The sequence below is a fragment of the Lynx rufus genome, unplaced genomic scaffold (assembly GCF_022079265.1).
Source record: "Lynx rufus isolate CCGP_SWC_20201006 ecotype Redwood Valley unplaced genomic scaffold, mLynRuf1.p SCAF_6, whole genome shotgun sequence".
Classification (NCBI taxonomy): domain Eukaryota; kingdom Metazoa; phylum Chordata; class Mammalia; order Carnivora; family Felidae; genus Lynx; species Lynx rufus.
In genome coordinates, this window is record NW_025814878.1 from 58,773,825 (window position 1) to 58,796,721 (window position 22,897).

General features: G+C 36.9%; 1 protein-coding gene across 7 annotated transcripts in view; it reads right to left on the reverse strand.

The window, feature by feature from the left end:
- Positions 1 to 22,897, reverse strand: part of KLHL32 (kelch like family member 32) — a 192,880-nt gene that overhangs the window by 18,275 nt on the left and 151,708 nt on the right. For 5 of the 7 annotated variants that reach the window (XM_047102442.1, XM_047102441.1, XM_047102440.1 and 2 more), the window contains 3 exons: positions 18,796 to 18,854; positions 15,111 to 15,303; positions 13,292 to 13,386 (listed from right to left, as the gene is read on the reverse strand). In XM_047102442.1, coding sequence (XP_046958398.1) covers positions 13,292 to 13,386; positions 15,111 to 15,303; positions 18,796 to 18,854 — 347 coding nt within the window. The remainder of the gene's footprint in view (positions 1 to 13,291; positions 13,387 to 15,110; positions 15,304 to 18,795; positions 18,855 to 22,897) is intronic. The other 2 variants (XM_047102445.1, XM_047102444.1) reach the window with 1 other exon arrangement.

The following is a 22,897-nucleotide window of genomic DNA, read 5'->3' on the forward strand; positions in this document are numbered from 1 at the left end:
TTCATTCATAATAAAAAAAAAACTGTATATAGGGATCACACCTCAACATAATAAAAGCTATATGACAAGATTACAGCTAAAATAATTAACAGTGAAAAGCTAAAAGCTTTTTCTCTAAAGTTAAGAACTTGACCAGTATGCTCATTATTGCCACTTTTATTCAACAATGTACTAGAAATCCTAGCCAAAGCAATTACACAAGAAATAAAAGACATCCAAATCAGAAAGGAAGACATAAAACTGTCTTCATTTGCAGACGATGTATTATATAGAAATTCTAATGACTCCAGAAAAAAAAACTGTTAGAGCTAACAAATTCAGTAAAGAGACAAAATACAAAATCAATATACAAAAATCAGTTGTGTTTCTATACACTAATAGCAAACTATCAGAGAAATTAAGAAAGCAATCTCATTTATAATTGCAGCAAAAAGAATAAAATGTCAAGAAATAAAGTGAACCAGGGAGGAGAAAGATCTGTACACCAGAAACTATCAGATATTGATGAAAGAAATTGAAGAAGACACAATTAAATAGAAAGATATTCTGTGCCCACTGACTGGGGAAATTAATATTATTAAAATGTCTATACTATTAAAGCAATGTAATCCCTATCTTAATTCCAATGGCATTTTTCACAGAAAAAGAATAAACAACTCTAAAATCTGTATGGAACCATAAAAGACCCCCAAAAGAGCCAAATCAATCTTAAAGCAGAAGAAAGTCTGAGTCATCACAAATTCTGGTTTCAAATATATTACAAAGTTATGTTAAATACGACAGTATGGTTTAAGTATAAAAATAGACACATAGATCAACAGGACAAAATTTGAGAGCCCAGAAGTAAACCCATATGAGTGTGTGTGTGTGTGTGTGTGTGTGTGTGTGTGTACACACACACTCAATTAATTTATGACAAAGGAGCCAAGAATATACAAATGAGAGAAAGAATAGTCTCTTCAATAAAAAATATTGGGAAAACTGGACAGACAGAAGCAAAACAATGAAATTAGACCCTTCTCTTTCACCATACTCAAAAATCAACTCAAAATGGATGAAAGACTTGGACATAAGACCCAAAGCCATAAAAGTCTTAGAAGAAAACAGGGAAAACTCCTTGTCATTGGTCTTGGCAATGATTTTTTGGATTTGACACAAAGCAAAGGCAACAAAAGCAAAAATAAATAAGTAGGACCACATGAAATTAAAAAGTTTCTGTACACCAAAGGAAACCATCTGTACATCAAAGGAAAATGAAATGCCAAACTACCAAATGGGAGAATATATTTTAAAATCATATATCTGATAAGGGATTAATATCCAAAACACTATAAAGAACTGCTACAACTCAACAGAGAAAAACAGTCTGATTGAAAAGGAGAAGATCTGAACAGACATTTTTCCAAAGACAACATAAAAATGACGAGCAGGTATGTCACAAGGTGCTCAACATCACTGATCATCAGGGAAATGGTAATCAAAACCACAATGAGTTATCACCTCACACCTGTTAAAATGGCTATCATCAACAAGATAAGAAATAACAAGTGTTGGTGAGGATTTGGAGAAGAGGAAACCCTTGTATACTGTTGGTCCAACTATAAATTGGTACAGTCACTACAAAAAACAGTATGGAGGTGTTCTCAAAAAATTAAAAATGAAACTACCATATGATCCATACCACGTCTGAGTATATATCTGAAGGAAATAAAATCATTAGTTTGAAATGTTATCTGTACCTCCATCTTCACTGAAGCATTATTTACAATCACCAACACATAGAAAAAACCTAAATGTCCATTAATGAATGAATGGATAAGGAAATTGTTATCATATACACATACACATGCAGAACACACACACACACACGAATAATATTCAGCCATGAAAAGGAAGGTAATCTGCCATTTGCAACATGGGTGGACCTTATAGTGTTTATGGTAAATAAATCAGACAGGATAAGATAAATACTGTATGATACCACCTGATAGGGTGGTTAGAAGCAGTCTCTAGGTACCCTAGCTGGCATATTGCCTCAGTGAGCCTTGGGCCCCTAGCCCACACCTGCCCCAGCTCCCTAACCAAGGCGGCCCTAGTGCAGCACATAAGACATCCTTAGCAAGCACTCACTACAGCTCCAGCCATCACTCCAAATTACTGCAGCAACATTCTTGGTCCAAACCACTTCAACTCCAGATGACTTGCCAGGATACCCCCTGCCCATGCCTCACCTAGGTTTCTGCTGCTCTACTATGATACCCTGTGCAGAATGCCCCAGGCCACCCTAACCACATCTGCCTTGACTCCAGCCACCACCAGGACACCCTCGTGTGGAGCACTCTGGGATACCCTTTCCCCCCGTCAGCTTCAACTATACTGCCAAAATATCTTCTGTGCAGAGAGTAATGGGACCCCCCCAATCCCCCACCCCCACCCAGTATGTACACACTTCAGCCTGAGCTATCATGCCATGTTGGCCTTTGCAGCAAGTCCTGAAAATGCCCTGACCAGGGCATTCAGCTCAGGCCTTCCCAAAGCAGACCCAGCACAGAATGTCCTGGCACCCCCAGGCCACACTAGCCACAGCTCCATTTCAGTTAGCCAAAGTCACCAGGCACACAGTCTACACAGGGGAAAACCATATACAAGACTTCCTTTGAGTTTAGGAGAAGTAACTGTTCTGCCTAATTCATAAAAACAAATACAGAAAGTCAATCAAAATGAGGTGACAGGATATGTTCCAAATAAAAAAAAAATAAGATAAAATTTGAGAAAAAGAACTAAATAGAACAGAGATAACCAATTTACCTGACAAAAGAGTTCAAAATAATGGTCCTAAAGATACTCACTGGACTGGGAAAAAGAGTGGATAAACTTAGTGAGAACTTTAATAAAGAGAAAACATAAAAAAAATAACCAATCAGAGTTGAAGAATAACTGAAATGAAATACATACTAGAGGAAATCAATAGTACATCAGTGGATGTAGAATGGGTCAGCATTTTGGAAGACAGGTTAATAGGAAGCACTCAAGATGAGCAGCATAAAGAAAAAAGAATTTTAAAAAGCAAAATTAGGTTAAGAGACCTTCTGAGACACCATCAAGTGAACAAACATTCACCTCATAGGGATCCCAAGGAAGAGAGAGGAAAAGGGGCAGAAATCTTTTTTTTTTTTTTTAAGAAACAATAGCTGAAATCTTCCCTAACCTAGGGGAGAAAATAGATATCTAGGCCCAGGAAGCACAAAAACTTTGAAACAAAATGAACCCAAAGAGATCAACACCAAGACACATAATAATTAAAATGTCAAAGATTAAAGATAAAAAGATAATTTTAAAAACAGCTAGGGAGAAGCAACTATTTATATACATGGAAAACCGCAGGAGGCTATCAGCTGATTTTTCAGCAGAAACTTTATAGTCAAAAGGAAGTGGCAAGATATATTCAAAGTGCTGAAAGGAAAAAGCCTACAACCTAGAATATTCTATCTCTCAAGGTGATCTTTCAAAATTGAGATGAGATAGAGTTTCCCAGACAAATAAAAGTTAAGAGTTCATCACCACAAAACCACCCTTACAAGAAATGTTAAAGGGACTTCTTTAAATGGAAGAGATAATTAGGAGAAAACTATGAAAGCAAAAACTGTGACGAGTGAAAGCAAATACACAGTAAAAGTAGTAGAGCAATCAATCATAAAGCTAGTAGGAAGGTTAAAAGACAAAAGTTATAAAATCAATAATATCCTAAAAATTAGTTAAGGGGACTCACAAAATAAAAAAAAATATAAAATATGACTACATACGTAAAATGTGGAGCAGGGAGTAAAATTAAAGTTCTTTTAGAATGTGTTCAAACTTGGGGAGCCTGGGTGGCTCAGTCTGTTAAGCATCTGACTTCAGGTCAGGTCATGATCTCACAGTTCATGAGTTCAAGCCCCACATCAAGTTCTGTGCTGACAACTCAGAGCCTGGAGCCTGCTTCAGATTCTGTGTCTCCGTCTCTCTCTGCCCCTTCCCCCATTCACACTCTGTCTCTCTCAAATAAAACAAACGTTAAAAAAAAAAAGAATGTTCAAACTTAAGTGACCATCAACTTAATATAGACTACTGTATACTTTAGATGCTGTATATGAACTTCATGGTAACCAAAACCAAAAACCTAAAACAGATACACAAAAAATAAAAAGAAAGCCAAGCATTACACTAAAGAAAGTCATCACAAGAACAGAGAGAAAGAAATAAAGTAACAGAGGAATTACAAAAACAACTAAAAAACAATAAAATGCAAAATGTATACCTATCAATAATTACTTTGTTTTATTTATTATTATTATTTTTTTTAATTTACATCCAAATTAGTTAGCATATAGTGCAACAATGATTTCAGGAGTAGAGATCTTAATGCCCCTTACCCATTTAGCCCATCCCCCCTCCCACAATCCCTCCAGCCACCCTCAGTTTGTTCTCCATATTTATGAGTCTCTTCTGTTTTGTCCCCCTCCCTGTTTTTATATTATTTTTGTTTCCCTTCCCTTATGTTCATCTGTTTTGTCTCTTAAAGTCCTCATATGAGTGAAGTCATATGATTTTTGTCTTTCTCTGACTAATTTCACTTAGCATAATACCCTCCAGTTCCATCCATGTAGTTGCAAATGGCAAGATTTCATTTTTTTTGATGGCCTAGTAATACTCCATTGTATATATATACCACATCTTCTTTATCCATTCATCCATTGATGGACATTTGGGCTCTTTCCATACTTTGGCTATTGTTGATAGTGCTGCTCTAAACATGGGGATGCATGTGTCCCTTTGAAACAGCACACCTGTATCCTGTGGATAAATGCCTACTAGTGCAATTGCTGGGTCATAGGGTAGTTCTATTTTTAGTTTTTTGAGGAACCTCCATACTGTTTTCCAGAATGGCTGCACCAGCTTGCATTCCCACCAACAATGCAAAAGAGATCCTTTTTCTCTGCATCCTTGCCAACATCTGTTGTTGCCTGAGTTGTTAATGTTAGCCCTTCTGACAGGTGTAAGGTGGTATCATTGTGGTTTTGATTTGTATTTCCCGGATGATGAGTAATGTTGAGCATTTTTTCATGTGTTGGTTGGATGTCTTCCTTAGACAAGTTTCTATTCATGTCTTTCGCCCATTTCTTCACTGGATTATTTTTTGGGTGTTGAGTTTAATAAATTCTTTATAGATTTTGGATACTAACCCTTTATCTGATATGTAATTTGCAAATATCTTCCCCCATTCTGTCGGTTGCCTTTTAGTTTTGCTGATTGTTTCCTTCACTGTACAGAAGCTTTTTATTTTGATGAGGTCCCAGTAGTTCATTTTTGCTTTTGTTTCCCTTGCCTTCAGAGACGTGTTGAGTAAGAAGTTCCTGTGGCCAAGGTCAAGGAGGTCTTTGCCTGCTATCTCCTGGAGGATTTTGATGGCTTCTGGTCTTACATTTACGTCTTTCATCCATTTTGAGTTTATTTTTGCGTATGGTGTAAGAAAGTGGTCCAGGTTCATTCTTCTGCATGTCGCTGTCCAGTTTTCCCAGCACCACTTGCTAAAGAGACTGTCTTTATTCCACTGGGTATTCTTTCGTGCTTTGTCAAAGATTAGTTGCCCGTACATTTGTGGGTCCATTTCTGGGTTCTCTATTCTGTTCCATTGATCTGAGTGTCTGTTCTTGTGCCAGTACCATACTGTCTTGATGATTACAGCTTTGTAATACATCTTGAAGTCTGGGATTGTGATGCCTGCAGGTTTGGTTTTCTTTTTCAGAATTGATTTGGATATTCAGGGTCTTTTGTGCTTCCATACAAATTTAAGGATTATTTGTTCTAGCCCTGTGAAGAATGCTGGTGTTACTTTGATAGGGATTATGTTGAATATGTAGATTGCTTTGGGGTTATATCGACATTTTAACAATATTTGTTCTTCCTATCCAGGAGCATAGAATCTTTTCCCATTTCTTTGTGTCTTCTTCAGTTTCTTTCATAAGCTTTCTATAGTTTTCAGTGTATAGGTTTTTCACCTCTTTGGTTAGGTTTACTCCTAGGTATTTTATAGTTTTTTCTGCAACTGTAAATGGGATCGATTCCTTGATTTCTCTTTCTGCTGCTTCATTGTTGGTGTATAGGAAGGCAACCGACTTCTGTGCATTGATTTCAGATCCTGCAACTTTGCTGAATTCATGAATCAGTTCTAGCAGTTCTTTGGTGGAATCTTTGGGTTTTCCATATAGAGTATCATGTCATCTGCGAAGAGTGAAAGTTTGACCTCCTCCTGGCCAATTTGGATGCCTTTTATTTCTTTGTGTTGTCTGATTGCAGAGGCTAAGGCTTCCAATACTATGTTGAATAACGGTGCGAGAGTGGACATCCCTGTCTTGTTCTTGACGTTAGGGGGAAAGCTCTCAGTTTTTCCCCATTGAGGATAATATTAGCATTGGGTCGTTCATATATGACTTTTATGATCTCAACGCATGACCCTTTTATCCCTACTTTCTTGAGGGTTTTTATCAAGAAAGGATGGTGTATTTTGTCGAATGTTTTCTCAGCACCTTCAATAATTAAATGTAAATGGTCTATACATTTCAAAGGACATAGAGTGATACAATTGATTTAAAAAAAAAAAAAGACTCATCTATGTGCTGCCAATAAGAAACTCACTTTAAACCTAAAGATACATACAGCCTGAAAATGAAGGAAAAAGATATTCCAGGCAAATAGAAAAAAAAAGAAACAGGAAGTAATAGTTACATTAGATAAAACTGACTTTAAAACAAAGACTATAACAAGACAAGCAAGAGAATTACATAATGATAAAGAGACTCAAACAAATAGATATAACAATTTTAATTCTCTTTGCAGCCAATATTTAAGCACCTAAATGAATAAATTAAATATTATTAATAAATTATAACATTAATTATAGATTAAATTTATAATTATATAAATTAAATAATTAAATATTAACATAAATGGAGAAATTGACATCATAAAATAATAGTAGGGGACTTTAACTTCCCATTTACAGCAATGGGTAGACCATCCAGACAGAAAATCAATAAGGAAACAGTATCTTTGAATGATCCATTAGACAGATATATACAAAACATCCTATCCCAGACAAACAGAATGCAGATACTTGTTAAGTGCTCATGGAACATTCTCCAGGATCGATCACATGTTAGGTCACAAAACAGTCTCAGTATTTTTAAGAATACCAAAGTCACATCAGTCTTCTTTTCTGACCACAACAGTAAGAAACTAGAAATTAATTACAAGAAAAGCATAAATATATCGAGGCTAACCAACATGCAACTACACAACCTATGGATCAATGAGGAAATCAAAGAGGAAATGAAAAAAAAATACACGGGGACAAATGAAAATAAAAACACAACAGTCAAAAATCTTTGGGACACTGGGACACAGGGGCACCTCAGTGGCTCAGTGGGGTAAGTGTCCATCCTTTTCTTGGTTTCAGTTCAGGTCATGATCTCAGAGTTTGTGGGATCGGGCCCCACGTTGGGCTCTGCACTGACAACACAGAGCCTGCTTGAGATTCTCTCTCTCCCACTCTCTCTGCCCCTCCACCACTCACACTCTCTCTCACTCTCAAACAAACTTAAAAAAAAATCTTTGAGACACAGCTAAATCAGTTCTAAGAGGGAAATTTATAGCAATACAGGGATACTTCAAGAACAAGAAATATCTGTGATAAACAATCTAACCTTACACCTAAAAGAAATAGAAAAAGAAAAGTGAACAAAACCAATGTTAGTAGAAGGAGGGCATAACAGGTCAGAGCAGAAATAAATGAAATAGAGACTAAAAATACATATATGAAAGATCAATGAAGAGCTAGTTCTTGAACAGAAAACAAAATTGATAGCCCTTTAGCCAGACTCATCAAGAAAAAAGGAGAGGACAGAAAGAGTGTCAGAAACAAAGGAGAAATAACAACTGACACCACAGAAATACAAAGGATTATAAGAAACTACTATGAAAAGTTATATGCCAACAAATTGGACAACCTAGAAGAAACAGTAAATTTCTAGTAACATATACTCTTACAAAACTGAATCAGGAAGAAACAGAAAATATGAACAGACCAATTACTAGTAATGAAATCTAATCAGTAATGAAAAAAGTTCCAGCAAACTGAAGTCCAGAAACAGATGGGTTCACAAGTGAATTCTACCAACTAAGTTAATACTTATTCTCCTCAAACTATTCTAAAAAATAGAAGAGGAAGGAAGACTTCCAAATATATTCTGTAAGGCCAGCATTGCCCTGATACCAAAACTAGACAAAGATACCACAAGGAAAGAAAGCTACAGGCCAATATCCATAATGAACACAGATAAAAAAAAATTTTTTAAGGAATTTTACTAGTTTATTTATTTATTTTTAGAGGGAGAGAGAGAGAGAGAGAGAACAGGTTGTGGAACAGCAGAGAGAAGGAGAGTCAGAATCCCAAACAGACCCCTTGCCATCAGCACAGAGCCCACTGTGGGGCTTGAACCCACAATTTGTGACATCATGACCTGAGCCGAAATCAAGAGTAACACACTTAACTGACTGCACTACCCAGATGCCCACAGATACAAAAATTCTCAACAAAAGATGGGCAAACTGAATTCAACAACAATAAAAAAAAAATGATTCATCACAATCAAGAGAAATTTATTCAGGGGATGCATGAATGATTCAATATTCACAAATCAGTCAGCATGACATACCACATTAACAAAGGATAAAAATCCTGTTAAAAATTTTTTTTAAAAAAGGGGCGCCTGGGTGGCTCAGTCAGTTGAGTGTCCGACTTCAGCTCAGGTCATGATCTCGCACTCCGTGAGTTCGAGCCCCACGTCCGGCTCTGTGCTGACAGCTCAGAGCCTGGAGCCTGCTTCGGATTCTGTGTCTCCCTCTCTCTCTGGCCCTCCCCCCATTCATGCTCTGTCTCTCTCTGTCTCAAAAATAAATAAATGTTAAAAAAAAAACCAAAGGATAAAAATCATATGATCATCTCAATAGATGCAGAACAAGCATTTGACAAAATTCACCATCCATTCAAGACAAAATGTCTCAACAAAGTGGGTTTAGGGAGAACACACCTCAATATAGTAGAAACCAGATATTACAAACCCACAGCTAACATCATACTCAGTAGGGAAAAATAGAGCTTTTTCTCTAGATCAGAATCAAAACAAGGATATCTACTCTTGCCCCTGGTATTCAATAAAGTAATGGAAGTCCTAGCCACAGCAATTAGAAAACAATAAATAAAAAGCATCCAAGTTGGTAAGGAAGATGTAAAGCTGTCACTAATTGCAGATGACATGATACTATACATAGAAAACTCTAAAGGCTCCACCAAAAAACTATTAAAACTGATGAATGAATTCAGTAGGGTCACAGAATACAAAATTAACATATATAAATGTGTTGCATTGCTATACACTAATAACAAAGTAGCAGAATGGAAATTAAGCAGACAATTCCAAATGCATCAAAAGGAATATGTAGGAATAAATAATTAGGTGAAAGACCTGTACTCTGAAAACTATAAGATAGTAATGAGAGAAATTGAAAACAACACAAACAAATGGAAAGATATACCATGTTAATGCCTGAATATCATTAAAATGTCTATACTATCCAAAGAAATCTACATATTCAATGCAATCCTATTAAAAAAACCAACAGCATTTTGGGGCATCTCGCAAGCTAGGTCAGTTGAGCAGACATCTACTCTTGATTTTGGCGCAGGTCATGATCCCAGGGTCATGGGATGAAACCCTGCATTGGGCTCCATGCTTAGCATATTAAGATTCTTTCTTCCATTGCCCCTTTCCCTTACTCGTACTCTAAAATTAAAACAAACAAACAAAAACAGTATTTTTCATAGAACTAGAGAAATAATACTAAAATTTGTATGGAATCACAAAAGACCCAGAATAACAAAAGCAAACTTATGAAAGAAGAACAAAACTGGAGATATCACAATCCCACATTTCAAGATAGACTATAAAGCTATCCTAATCAAAACAGTATGGGACTGCTACAAAAATAGACATAGATCAATGCATCAGGATGAGAGAAGCCAGAAATAAACCCACACTCGTAAGATCAATTAATCTATAACAAAGGAGGCAAAAGTACACATGGAGAAAAGTTTCTTCAGTAAATAGTTTTGGGAAAACTGGACAGCTACATGTAAAAGAATGAAACTGGACCACTTTCTTACATCACACATAAGAAATACACTCAAAATGCATTAAAGATCTAAATGTGAGACCCAAAATCATAAAACTCCTAGAAGAAAACATATGCAGTAATCTCTTAGGCATTGGTCTTAGCCACATATTTTTATGTATGTTTTCTCAGGCAAGGGAAACAAAAGCAAAAATAAACTATTGAGCTGTAACAAAATAAAAAGCTTTTGCTCAGTGAAAGAAACCATCAACAAAATGTAAAGGCAACCAACTTAATGGGAAAATATATTTGCAAATGATATATCCAATAAGGGGTTAATCTCCAAAATATATAAGGAATTTATACAACTCAACACCAAAAAAAAATTTTTTGATTAAAAAATGGGTAGAGAACCTGGATAGAAAGTTTTCCAAAAAAGACATTACAGATGGTCAACAGACATATGAAAAGATGCTCAACATCGCTTATCAAAGAAACACAAGTCAAAATCACAATGAAATATCACCTCACACCAGTGATAATGGCTAGTATCAAAAAGTCAAGAAATAATGAGTGTTGACAAGGATGTGGAGAAAAGGGAATCCTTATGCACTACTAGTGGGAATGTAAGTTGGTGCAAACACTATAGAAACTGTATGGAGATTCCTCAAAAATTTTTAAATAGAAATGCCATATGATTCAATAATTCCACTACTGGCTATTTACCCAAAGAATACAAAAACACAAATTCGAAAAGTTACCCCTATGTTTACTGCAGCATTATTTATAATAATAGCCAAGATATGGAAGCAACCCAAGTGTCCACTAATTAATAAAGTAATAAAGAAAATATATATACAATGGAATATCACTCAATCATAAAAAAATAAGACCTTGCCATTTGTGACAACATGGATGGACCTAGAGAATATTATGCTAAATGAAGTAAGTCAGACAGAGAAAGATATATACCATATGATTTCACTTATATGTGGAATCTAAAAAAACAAAACAAATATATAAAACAGAAAGAGACCCATATATACAAAGAACAAATTAGTGGTTTCCAGAGAGAAGGTGGGTGTGTGAGCTGGGCAAAATGGATAATGGGGAGCGGGACATACAGGCTTCCAGTTATGGAATGAATAGGGCATGAGAATAAAAGGCACAGCATAGGGAATAGTCAATGGTATTGTAATAGCATTGCATGGTGATACATGTTAGTTAACACTGGTGGTGAGCGTAGCATAATGTATAGAACTGTTGAATCACTAGGCTATACACCTGAAGCTAATGTAACATTGTGTCTCATGTATAGTTCAATAAAAAAGAAACTTATAAGATAAATAAATCTTGGGGATATAATGTACAGCATGGTAACTACAATTACCCATACTGTATTGAATATTTGAAAGTGGCTAGGAGAGTAGATTTTAAAAGTTCTCCTCACAAACAGAAAACTCTTGTAACTATGTGAGGTTATGAATGTTAACTATTATTTTGTTATAAATAATGTTATATATTTATAACATTATATATATATATAACATTATATATATATAAATATATATATATAACATTATAATGTTATATATATATAACATTATAAATAAATGTTAACTATTTATTTTAACATTATGAATGTTAAATTTATTTTGGTGATTATTTATCAATATATACATATACAACATTTTTACATACCTTGAACTAATACATTTAATGTTAATATTTCAATAAACTACAAACAACACTATCTCCTAACTATTCAATCCAGAACTCATATCCATTAGGACCAGCTTGCTTATTATGTTGTCATATTTATGCTACCCCTGCTGACATAGATACACTTAATAGAAGTATGTTAAATACCCTGACAAACCTCTGGCAAGACAAATCAAGAGAAGAGGAAAAATAAAAATCAATATTATGAATATAATGGGGGATATAACTAAGCAGTAACAAAACAACTAGTCACTAACAATTTTGAAAACTTAGACAACATGGAAAAGTTTCTTGAGAAAATATATATACCTTATGAGATGGGACTGTAGAAAAAATTAAAATCTTGGATAGTCCTGCAACCATTAAAGATAACGAAGCAGTGTTTAAAAACATTCCCCCAAGAGTGAGGTTAGATAATAAGAGTAGTTCTAAGGACATAGATTTTTCTGGATATTAAGAGAAAAATCGGGCCTAATACATGTCAATAACATCAGAGAACATGTAAAACAGGAAAACAATAGTAACAATTATAAAAAATAAAATAATAAAACCTTAAATATGTATATCAGCAAAAGCTATTGCTTTTCTGAAAAGCTCAGGGGGCAATTTGCCTCCCCTGGGCTGCTCACGTGCTGATGTGCCAGGGCTGTTCTCTGGGGAAGAGGCTATCTCCATAAGACTAACCATAAACCACCACTGCTCACAACTTCTGCCAGGAAGGAAGAACACCTTAGTAGGGGGAATTGATTGAAATGAACAAATTGCAATACAAAAAATAAAGCAACTGAGTGGAAAGGAGGCATTTGTAAAGTTTTGGGAGTGTGAAAGTACTATTACCAAAGATTTCGAGATTTTCTTGGTTTAGGAGAAAAAGAAAGGTATCCCACTTTCCCCATTTTCAGGATATATTATGCAGTAAAACCTTGGCTTGCAGGCCTAATTCATTCTGGAACCATGGTCATAATCCAAAGCACTCATATATCAAAGTGAATTTCAAGAACCATTGGCTCAGCTGTGATCATGTGACATTCGGCGTCACATACTACTTGTATTGCAAGACATCACTCATTTATGAAGTTAAAATTAGAAATGTTTGCTCATCTTGCATGACACTCGCAACCCAAGGTTTTACTGTATATATTTTCAAAGCTCCTCCCCACCTCTACTTTCAGTAGGGCTCAATAATTTATTAGACATCATTTTTAGGAAGCAGGATGAAGTTTAGTGACTGAACTAGCTACACAAAGGGAGCTCAAACCTCTTTCTAGGAGTAAATATCTCTTTCTTCAGTAGCAGCACTGCAAAAAGTAACCTCACTGAACCACCTGAACAAACTTCAAAAGGAACTTCAACCACTCACCTGGATACAAGCCAGAGGCTCATTTGTCCAAATCGAATATCCACCAACTAAATATATTCTCTCATTATGGACAGCAACTCCAGATTCATTTTGGCCTAAAGTAAATTGAATGAAAAGAAAAAATAAATCCATTTTCCTTACATGTCTTAATTAACCCTTTTGCCACTGAGGGATACAATTTCCCCCTGTGGCACACTTGTATGCTCCACAGGATTTTCGCAGCAACTAATCACTGCCTCCCAGTACTCAGAGGGAAGAATTAACCACTCCTTCACAGAGAATGAATCTGTGTCAGGTCAGAACCAAGCCAAAACACGTACTAGCCAGCCAGGTTAGTAAATACAGCATTAAATGCAGCAATAATAAGCAATAACAAAATAAGAGTTCTATACTATGTTGCATGCCATTAACTTACAGTGGTGGAAATAAGGTATATTTTCGAAATGCAAAATACCTCTTGTACCTACAAATGCTTTAAGGCAAGTGCTTACATTTGTAAAGTAACAGCTGCAACCCCAAGAAGCCAATAAAACAGAGCCATGCCCCCACTGTCCCCCAAATGAAGACAAATGACAGAAAAGATTGATAAAGTTACTACCCTCCTTTTTTTTTTTTTTTTTTTTTTTTTTTTTTTTTTTTTTTTTTTTTTACATACTCAACAGTTTTAAGACTATATTAAAGTTCCCGATCTGGGACCAGCTGGGGTAGTCCCTAGATACTGACACGCCAAAATGATGAAAGGTTCCTCCCCCACTTAAAAAAGAAGACAGAATAACTCACTACCACATATTCTTCCCTGGAGGCTATCAGAGAGTGAGATAGTCTCTTTTTATTGATGGGCTGACACAGGACTGACTGTGGTAATAAATAAGCTGGATCCTATGGCAGACAGAATCGCAGATCCAGGGACCGAGGGGCTGAGGTACTACTATAGCAACTCAGAGAGAGTGAAGTCCTTGTAGGTGGGCCCCAAAGATCATTTTCACAAAAACAAGAGCTCCACGCAAGGCATATAACCCTTTCACATTGGCACTCAGTGTTGCCTCCCCAGCCGTAGCCATGAGTGGTTGAGCATCCACTCGGCGTATTAAGATGTCCTCAGGTGTCAGTCCAGACCACCATTTTGGGCTTGTGATTTTCCTATTATTAGAGCAGCCTGGGAAGGACCTGATCCCCTTGGAGGTTTATAATACAAGCCAACAAGGGAAAGAAGGTTTTCAACTCCGTAAAAAAACGTCAGGGGTAAGTTGTTCACAGCTTACCTTTTATTCCCTTTTGAGATGAGGGTCCATACCTAGCGTTACTCTTGATAATGCTTGAAGGGGTATGTGGCCAGAAATACCACCAAACCCCTAGGCACAGAACTGCTCTAAGATTCCATTGTTAGAAGAATATAGCCAGAAACTGTATGTGACAGTAACAAATAATGAAGACTCTACTCCTGAACTCAAATAAAAGAGGACCAAAAGTGAAAAGGAAAAAAAAATCGCTTCTGTAAAGAGTTTTTAATTCTCTGGTTCCTCCTAACGATCAAAGTTCCTCTGTGAATACTTATTGATGAGAAAGGACGTGACATACCTCTCTCAGCCAAGCGAGAAGATGCACATAGGTAAGAGAGGCCCTGAGAAACTAGCTCAGCCACCTAATTGAGTGAAAGTTTGTGAGATAAATAATGGGGTACCTTTCTGGTTAATAAAAGCAAGGTGTTCTGCCACCATGCACTTGATATTTAGAGATGCGCTGAAGACGTAAAAGAAAACAAGTGTGGCAATTTCTTGAATCTCTGCTTTTCCTGATTTACTTAGTCAAAGGTACTTGCCAGTCAACAGGTTGAAATTACAACGCGTCCACTGGTCGGTGTCTATGTTGTAAGAATCTATATGCCGCACAAGGATCCGGTCATTATTGTAGTCCAGGTCATTGCCTCCAAGAACATAAAGTTTTCTTTGAACAGCAGCCATGGAATGGTAGACCCTTCTCTGCAGCATAGGGCTGCGGCTTATCCATTTATTCTGGGGGAGGGAAAAAAAAAAAGAAAGAAAGAAAGAAATTCAGGTGGATTCTGTTAACAGGCGACCTCCATGGCAGAAACAGCAGCGCCTCATTAGTAGCCAGGACTCTAATGTGTGTCAATCGCATTCTATTTGACTGTTGCTTACAGATTGAAAGGTAGGAGTGTCTTACCTGAGAGCAAGTGTGGATGAACCATGTATGCCAATTTTATTTTGCAACTTACATAAGGCATTTCCTCCTGCTGCATTTTATAGGTTGCATTTTATAGGGCATTTTTCATTTTATAACGGGAGCCCATGGAAGTTTTCCTGATGGTTTCTCACCCAAATGAGAAAACTTACACAAATTGTGGAAGAGTGAAAGCACCTGGCTAGGTATAATGATTAAGAAAACAGGTGCTTGGGGCACCTGAGAGGCTCAGCTGGTTAAGTGTCTGACTCTTGATTTTGGGTCAGGTCATGATCTCAGAGTTCGTTGACCTTGGGCTCTGTGCTGATGGTGTGGAACATGCCTGGGATTTTCTCTCTCTCCCTCTCTCTCTCCCCACCCCCACACATACTGTCAATCTCTTGCTCTCAAAAATAAATAAATAAAACATTAAAAAAAAAAAAAGAAAGAAAACAGGCTCTGGATCCAGAATGCCTAAGTTTGTAACCTTTGTGTGACACCAAGCAATTTACTTAACCTCACTGTGCCTGTTTCCTTGTCTTTATCAACGTTTTGGTTTTTTTTTTAATTTTTATTTTTGGGACAGAGAGAGACAGAGCATGAATGGGGGAGGGGCAGAGAGAGAGGGAGACACAGAATCGGAAACAGGCTCCAGGCTCTGAGCCATCAGCCCAGAGCCTGACGCGGGGCTCGAACTCACGGACCGCGAGATCGTGACCTGGCTGAAGTCGGACGCTTAACCGACTGCGCCACCCAGGCGCCCCTTCCTTGTCTTTAAAGTGGGGGGAATCATACCTTACCTGACAAGCTTGTTGTGAGAATTAAATTAGTTAATACTCATGAAACATTTAGAAGAGTGTTGTCACACTTTTAAAAAATTATTGTGATAATAATCCTTGGCCACCCAAGGCCTCTACATAAGCTAGGGTTAGGGTGACTTTGCTGTTCTGTCCAAAATTAAACTTCCAAGATCAATGGAAGAGCTAAGATCTTGTTTCACAACAAAGTTCCACGTGGCCTTTGTATTAGTCCCTTTAACATATTTATAATTAAATCTTCTACCAAACTGGGGAAAGTTATTTCTTGGCACATGTTTGTTTGTTTTGGTAGAAAGCCAAGTTTTATACAACTTCAAGAATAGTGAAACCTCAACTATTTGGTCCTGGGTCATGCTAGTAATGGGAAAGACATGATCAACTCCTCTTAAATATGGCTCCTTTCAAAAATCTAATGTAAACTGCAAAATTAGATGAAAATCAAATACGACCTTAATTTTAAATCTCAACCAAGTAATGAACACGTAAGCAAACCTAACCATTTCCTTTCTACATGAACACTAACCTACAGGAAGAACCCGGATTCCTTTTTTCCAAGAAAAATTTGGATTTTGACTAGAAAAATCATATGATGCTTTGAATACTTAGAATTTCACCAGTTTACAAAGCTGTAAAGGGATAAGCAAAAAAAAAAAAATTATATAAATATTGGTCCATTCACTAAGACCTATCTACCAGGTCATTTCTAATTTCTCTTTTAAAGATATACTTCAAAAAGAATGGTTTGTACAGTTTGCAAGGCTTGCATTTACTTGCTCCCCCTTTTTAAACATGTCCTAAAAATCTCCTTCCAATCAAATGTCATCTTTAATAAAGTAGCCAAACCTTTCTATCAGATGTTCTGTGAAGAAATATCTTCAATACACTTCACATGAGTGGACTTAACTCAAAACTCTGATGATGCTTTCCTCAGGTCCTTTCTATGAGGCAACCTATTCCACTATTAGGAATCAACATGTGCATTAGTAGTCCGGTCCCCTGCCACAGGACTGTGGACGCCATCTGGTTTATAAAGCCTGCCTGCATCCCCTGATTATATCTTTAGCTTCCTTCACTGCCGTGCCTGCCAGGTGAGCCGCCAACCTCTGCAAAGGCAAAGAAACAGAGAGGCCTAGTGGGGTCATTCCTAATAAGCTAGCGTGTGAATACTAATCAGTGGTGGGGAAGCAGAGGTCACCCCAGCCTGCCTGTTGGCAGGTAGCGATGTGCTCTGTGGCAGATGGCAGGCATTATCGACTCTCCACAAAGGCCTAGAAGAGAAATAAGCACCAGGGCTGAATGATAGAGTTATTGAGATTCTGAGCAAGATGCAAGCAGATGTGATGTTTGCCAGTACCCACCGTAAACAATATGCCAGCAGAATTTTTAAAAAGAGTGTGTGTATACAAACATGAAACAGAACTCATTTGAGAAATGTTAACACCTTCTTCCTGTTTAACCACGTGTGCACCGAACTCAAGCAACTGCAATTAATGATCCCTCTTGAGACATCTGGCCCATGGACATGTGGTCTCTGAAATCTACAGCTTCTAATGACATCAGGAAACACACTTGCAAAGAGAGAAATACCTTTGTTACATTCAGAATCAAATAATGTTGAAATAAAAAGATACCAAGCTGACTGAGGTCATTCAGGATGCACATTTGGTGGCCAATCCTGACCCAGGCTGCCAAAGCTAACCTGTCATTTCATGTTCCGTTATCTCCGGCTGATGAATGTTAAATCCGACGTTCGAATCATTTTGGAATACTGTCATAATCATGAAAAATATTTACATTACCAAAATCACAGACATGGTGAAATTCCGAAAACATTTGCTAAGGCCACAGCGATTTTGGTAGAAGGGAAAGAGAGTAAAAATAGTTCTTCTTTTGGGGACAAAAAAACCACTGAGTGTGTATGATAAGTGGACAGAAGAAGGGACAGACACCATCAAAATGCTTCCAGTTCAGGCACCATTTGTTAGATGAAATACATACACTTTTTTCAGATACTTCTACTTCAGACTTGTCCTAGACACTGCTCTAGGACATTCTGGCTATACGGAGTTAAATAAAAGTTATTATATTAGTTGGGAGTAATGAAACAATAAATATGTTCCCCTCTTGGAAGGACACGCTTTCTAAAAGGACATAGCAACAGGACAATCAAAATCCTTTCTTTGGATGCCTCTGAATATGAACAGTCACTTGAGATAATGGAACTAAAGGGCATTTAACTCATCAACATATTTACCCTTCTTTCTACATTATGCAAAACTCTGAAAGAGTTAAGCATTGTGTATAGCATAAAACTAAAGGAGCTGAAATTTTGTGTGGAAAAAAAAAAGCAACGGAAAGGCAGTTTATCCAGATGCTTCCGTTTCTCTATACAAGTTTAAGATGCACGTGTGTGTACAGACTTGGCATTTCAACTACTAATTACTGTGGAAATCTTTTAAAATTCATTTTAATTAAGGTAATGAGTTTTTCTTATATGATTCTTACCTGGTTAGGTTCATATACCATTAGTCTGTTCTGATATTGTGCTGTGTTAGTTACTCCACCTGTAATGGATTAACATGTGTTAGAGCTTTCATGAATACGAAATAGGATATTCCAACATAAGAATGAGATACAATTAAAGGAAAATTAGCTACTGCTGAGGATCTGTTTGTATACCCTCGTGGTGAACCCATGACATAATTAAGAAGCTTATTGTTGAAGCAGTTTCATTTTCAAGAAACATTTTAGAAGCAATCCAGTTGAGAGCAAGCAACAAGTATGCTGAGATTACCAAGAGGCTCCAATTCTGACAAGCTGCTCTGCATGGCCAGAATGAGGGGCAAAGTATAGCAGGGAGTGGGAATGAACATAGCACACATAGACAAATCTCTATACAATTTATGCCCAGGACAGAATTACATGGAAAGTTCTTGTCCTTTGGCAATTTTAAAGCTCTAACCTTCTGTATACTAACACACTAATGTCTTGATATCTCTTTGGAAGAACCATATCTAAGAAAAGGCATTACTTATCAAAAGAATTCTAAAGCCAAAGCTGTCCAAAAGAATATGATGAGAGCCACCAATGTGAATCACAGATGTAATTTTAAGTTTTCCAGTAGCCACATTAACAACTAAAAAGAGGGGCACCTGGGTGGCTCAGTCAGTTAAGCTTGGTTTCAGCTCAGGTCATGATCTCATGGTTCATGGGATCAAGCCCCATGTCAGGCTCTGTGCTGACAGCATGAAGCCTGCTTGGGATTCTCTCTCTCTCCCTCTCTCTCTGCCCCTAACTCACTCACACATGCAAGTGTGTGTGCACACTCTCCCCCTCTCAAAATAAATAAACCTTAAAAAAAAAGAAATAGTGAAAGTAAACTTAATATAAATTTTATTTAACTCAACACAGCCAAAATATTATCATTTCAACGTGAAATTGATATAAAACTTATGGAGGTATTTTACGTTCCTTTTGTTCAAACTTTCTTCAAAACCCAATGTATATTTAACACAGCACTTTTCAATCCAGATTAGCCACATTTCAAGTGCTCGCTAAGCCACATATGACTAAGAGCACTGTGTGTAGTTGTTGTTAGCAACTTTTCTAGAGGCTTCTTGACATGGGCTTAGATCCAAAAGACTCAGGACCTTTTGATTAGTCAAGAACCACTAAACGATCATCACCTTTCTAACAAAGTTTCTCTTATCCGTCCTCATATTTTCATGTTTGTGATGTACACCGATCCCCATAAAACCCAGAAACTACTGATTCTACTTTAGTTTTTACTATCAAATTGAAAAACTAAAAAAAAAAACATAGATCATCACTATATAAAAATAATACTAGGAGATATTAAATGTTAAGTAGTAAAATAACAAGACTATGAGAACTGCCCTCCCCCAAAAAAATCTCTTCAGAGATTTTTGCCTTTATACAGAGTTCTGGATGCTGGTATAAAATGAATAACATTTTAATAAGTAGCACATAGAAGCAGCTAATTTTGCAATAAAGATATAAAACTCAGCCACACTACAAATGTTTCCTATTGAAAATTTTTAAGTCAAAAAGTATGTACTGTTACAATAATGAACAAAACAGTGTTAACATTTTTCTCAGTATGACTCAACTTTACACAGGTTTCTTTCTGTCTCTTAGGCCCCAGACATCCCTCTTCTTAGAGCTCTTACTTTAGAAAACCTGTAAATTCTTTCTCTGCCTCCTTGAGATATAAGTCATTTAAGAAGCTTCTTGCAAGTTTTACAACCCAGGAAGATCTTCCTCCCAGACCTAGGAGCCATCCCATTGAAATGTAATCATCAAGGAAGTAAATGTCCCTATCTCCCAGTTTCTATGGAGGGTAGGAGCCTCATGTTGATGGGTGCCAATCAGAAAGCAAGAATGGCCCAATCACTGAGAAAAACATTTACAAAATCAGGGGTAACTGAATGGGCTCATTATATCACATAGATCAACCTTCCTCCAAAACTCCTTCAGTACTTTTCTACTAGCTCACACCAGTGCTTAAAAACCCTCTTGCCTCTTGTTCTTCAGAGGAGTTGATTTCAGACTGCATTCTGGTCTCCCTCCCCTATTGCAATATTGTCTTGGACAAAGTCTTCCTTATCTGCTTAACTTTGTCCAGTATAATTTTTGCTTTGACAGTTCAAATACCTTGAATAGGTCACTACCATCAACTTCATGGCCAGGAGTCAAATCAACCAGAATCCAGAGTATTAGTGCACAATCCTCAGCTGGGCTGGAACAATCCATCAATACTAATGGATCCATAAAGGGAAGGGAACATGTTCAGGCCAATCATTACTCTCTCGTTCACCCCCAATAAGGAGATTATATCTTTCATATAATTGACCATGGCTTTTATTAACTGGAGGGCTTTTTTTAAATATATTCTCTCTGAAGCTTACAACTACTTTTAAGATCAATGAAAGCTTTATCTGCAGGAACAGAGAAACGAGCTTCCTGCCCTCAAAGAAAGTCTTCTCTGCATTTCTTAAAGAATGTCTCATCTTAAAATAAAACCATAGGAAAAGAAAATACACTTAAGAAAGCTGGGGCTGAAATGCCTACACAGTCAAAATGTTTGTCCAAATAAATACAGAGGCCTGATTGCTTTCTTCCCAACCTTCCTTTTCTTATCTGATTAAAAATTGAATGTCCAATAATTCTTTCTCAGCATAACTACACAAGAATAATCAAATCTATTGAGTGAGACCTCACAAGTCTTCAGGGTTAAAATGATTGCCAAGTGCTTTTGATCTGGGCCATAACCACCAGATTAATGTCCAGCTCGCCTATAATCATTTCTCCAAATGAGAGGGAGCAGAGGGCAAAGCTCCCACCCATTATTTCAAAACTTTGACGGTTTTTCTCCTTGTTTTAGAAATATGGGACAGAATTAATATCTACTGCAGTAAACTATCTGTTTATGACACTATTTGAAAATATTTACACTACTATATGTATCAGAGTCTGCCCATTATAGATTAAATGTACAACCAATGGATTAGAATGTAGCTATTACATCCTTTCTCCTAAGCCAGGCATACAATTTATCTTCATGCTCTTCAGAATTATTATTTACTCTCTTTTACAGATGCATTCGTAATATTTTTTTCCCTTAATCTGCACGTGGTAATTAGATTCCTTACCCTTACATACAAATTTTCACTCACATGACAATGCTTAAAAATGAGATACTGGGTTACTAGGTGGAAGTAAACATAAAATTCCTAGTTAGTTATTTGGTTGATTACTTCTGGAATGCTAAACCACGGGAGGTGCCTAAAAAACCCAGTGTTGTAACTTTTGCCAAGTCAGGATTGCAAGGGAAAACCTTAGAAATTGGTCCTATTGTTTCCCTTCTTTGAAATAATTTCCAAATGATCACATAAATAAAAACCAGTTCTTCTCAGTACAAAAAATAAATTTTAAAAAAGCATCCAAGTTCGCAGCCCACACGGCTTTAGCAGTGTTATGTGCACAGCTTATCATTACATTCTCTTCACATAACACTCTTCACTTTTAGATTAATCTGTTGAAATGAGATGCTAAGGATTTGCATACAGATTTGACTATACAAAAATAGATATGGAATTAATAACAGTCTCTATATGTTTTAATTTCTCCTAGACTGGAGTACCCTTGCCTGCAGCAGTATTCCTGGCTTTGAAAGTCATCAAGCTGATTTGCCTGCTCTGGGTTATGATGCCACATGCTGCTATACTGTCCCCTGCAATCAAAGCACTTGCAAAGATAGATTCTATGCCTCCCTCTATCGAGTACATTTTATAGATTGGCAGTTTTGATCTCCCTCCCCCACCCCAGGGGGGGATAATCTGCATCTTAACAGCTTTCTATAGATACATTTGTCATTAAATATGCCATCTCGTATCAGCATCCATTTTTAAAGCCAAGTTTTCCCTAACTTTGAAGTGCCACAGTCGAAGTTAAGACTTTTCAGCCAAAATTGAAAATGAACAGCCCTGTCTCATACTTTTGAACTGTGACTTAAAGATATACTGCAGGTTCCCCCAAAGTCAAATAAGTCTTTAAAAACTGCCAGAAGGAATGAAAAGTTACCACC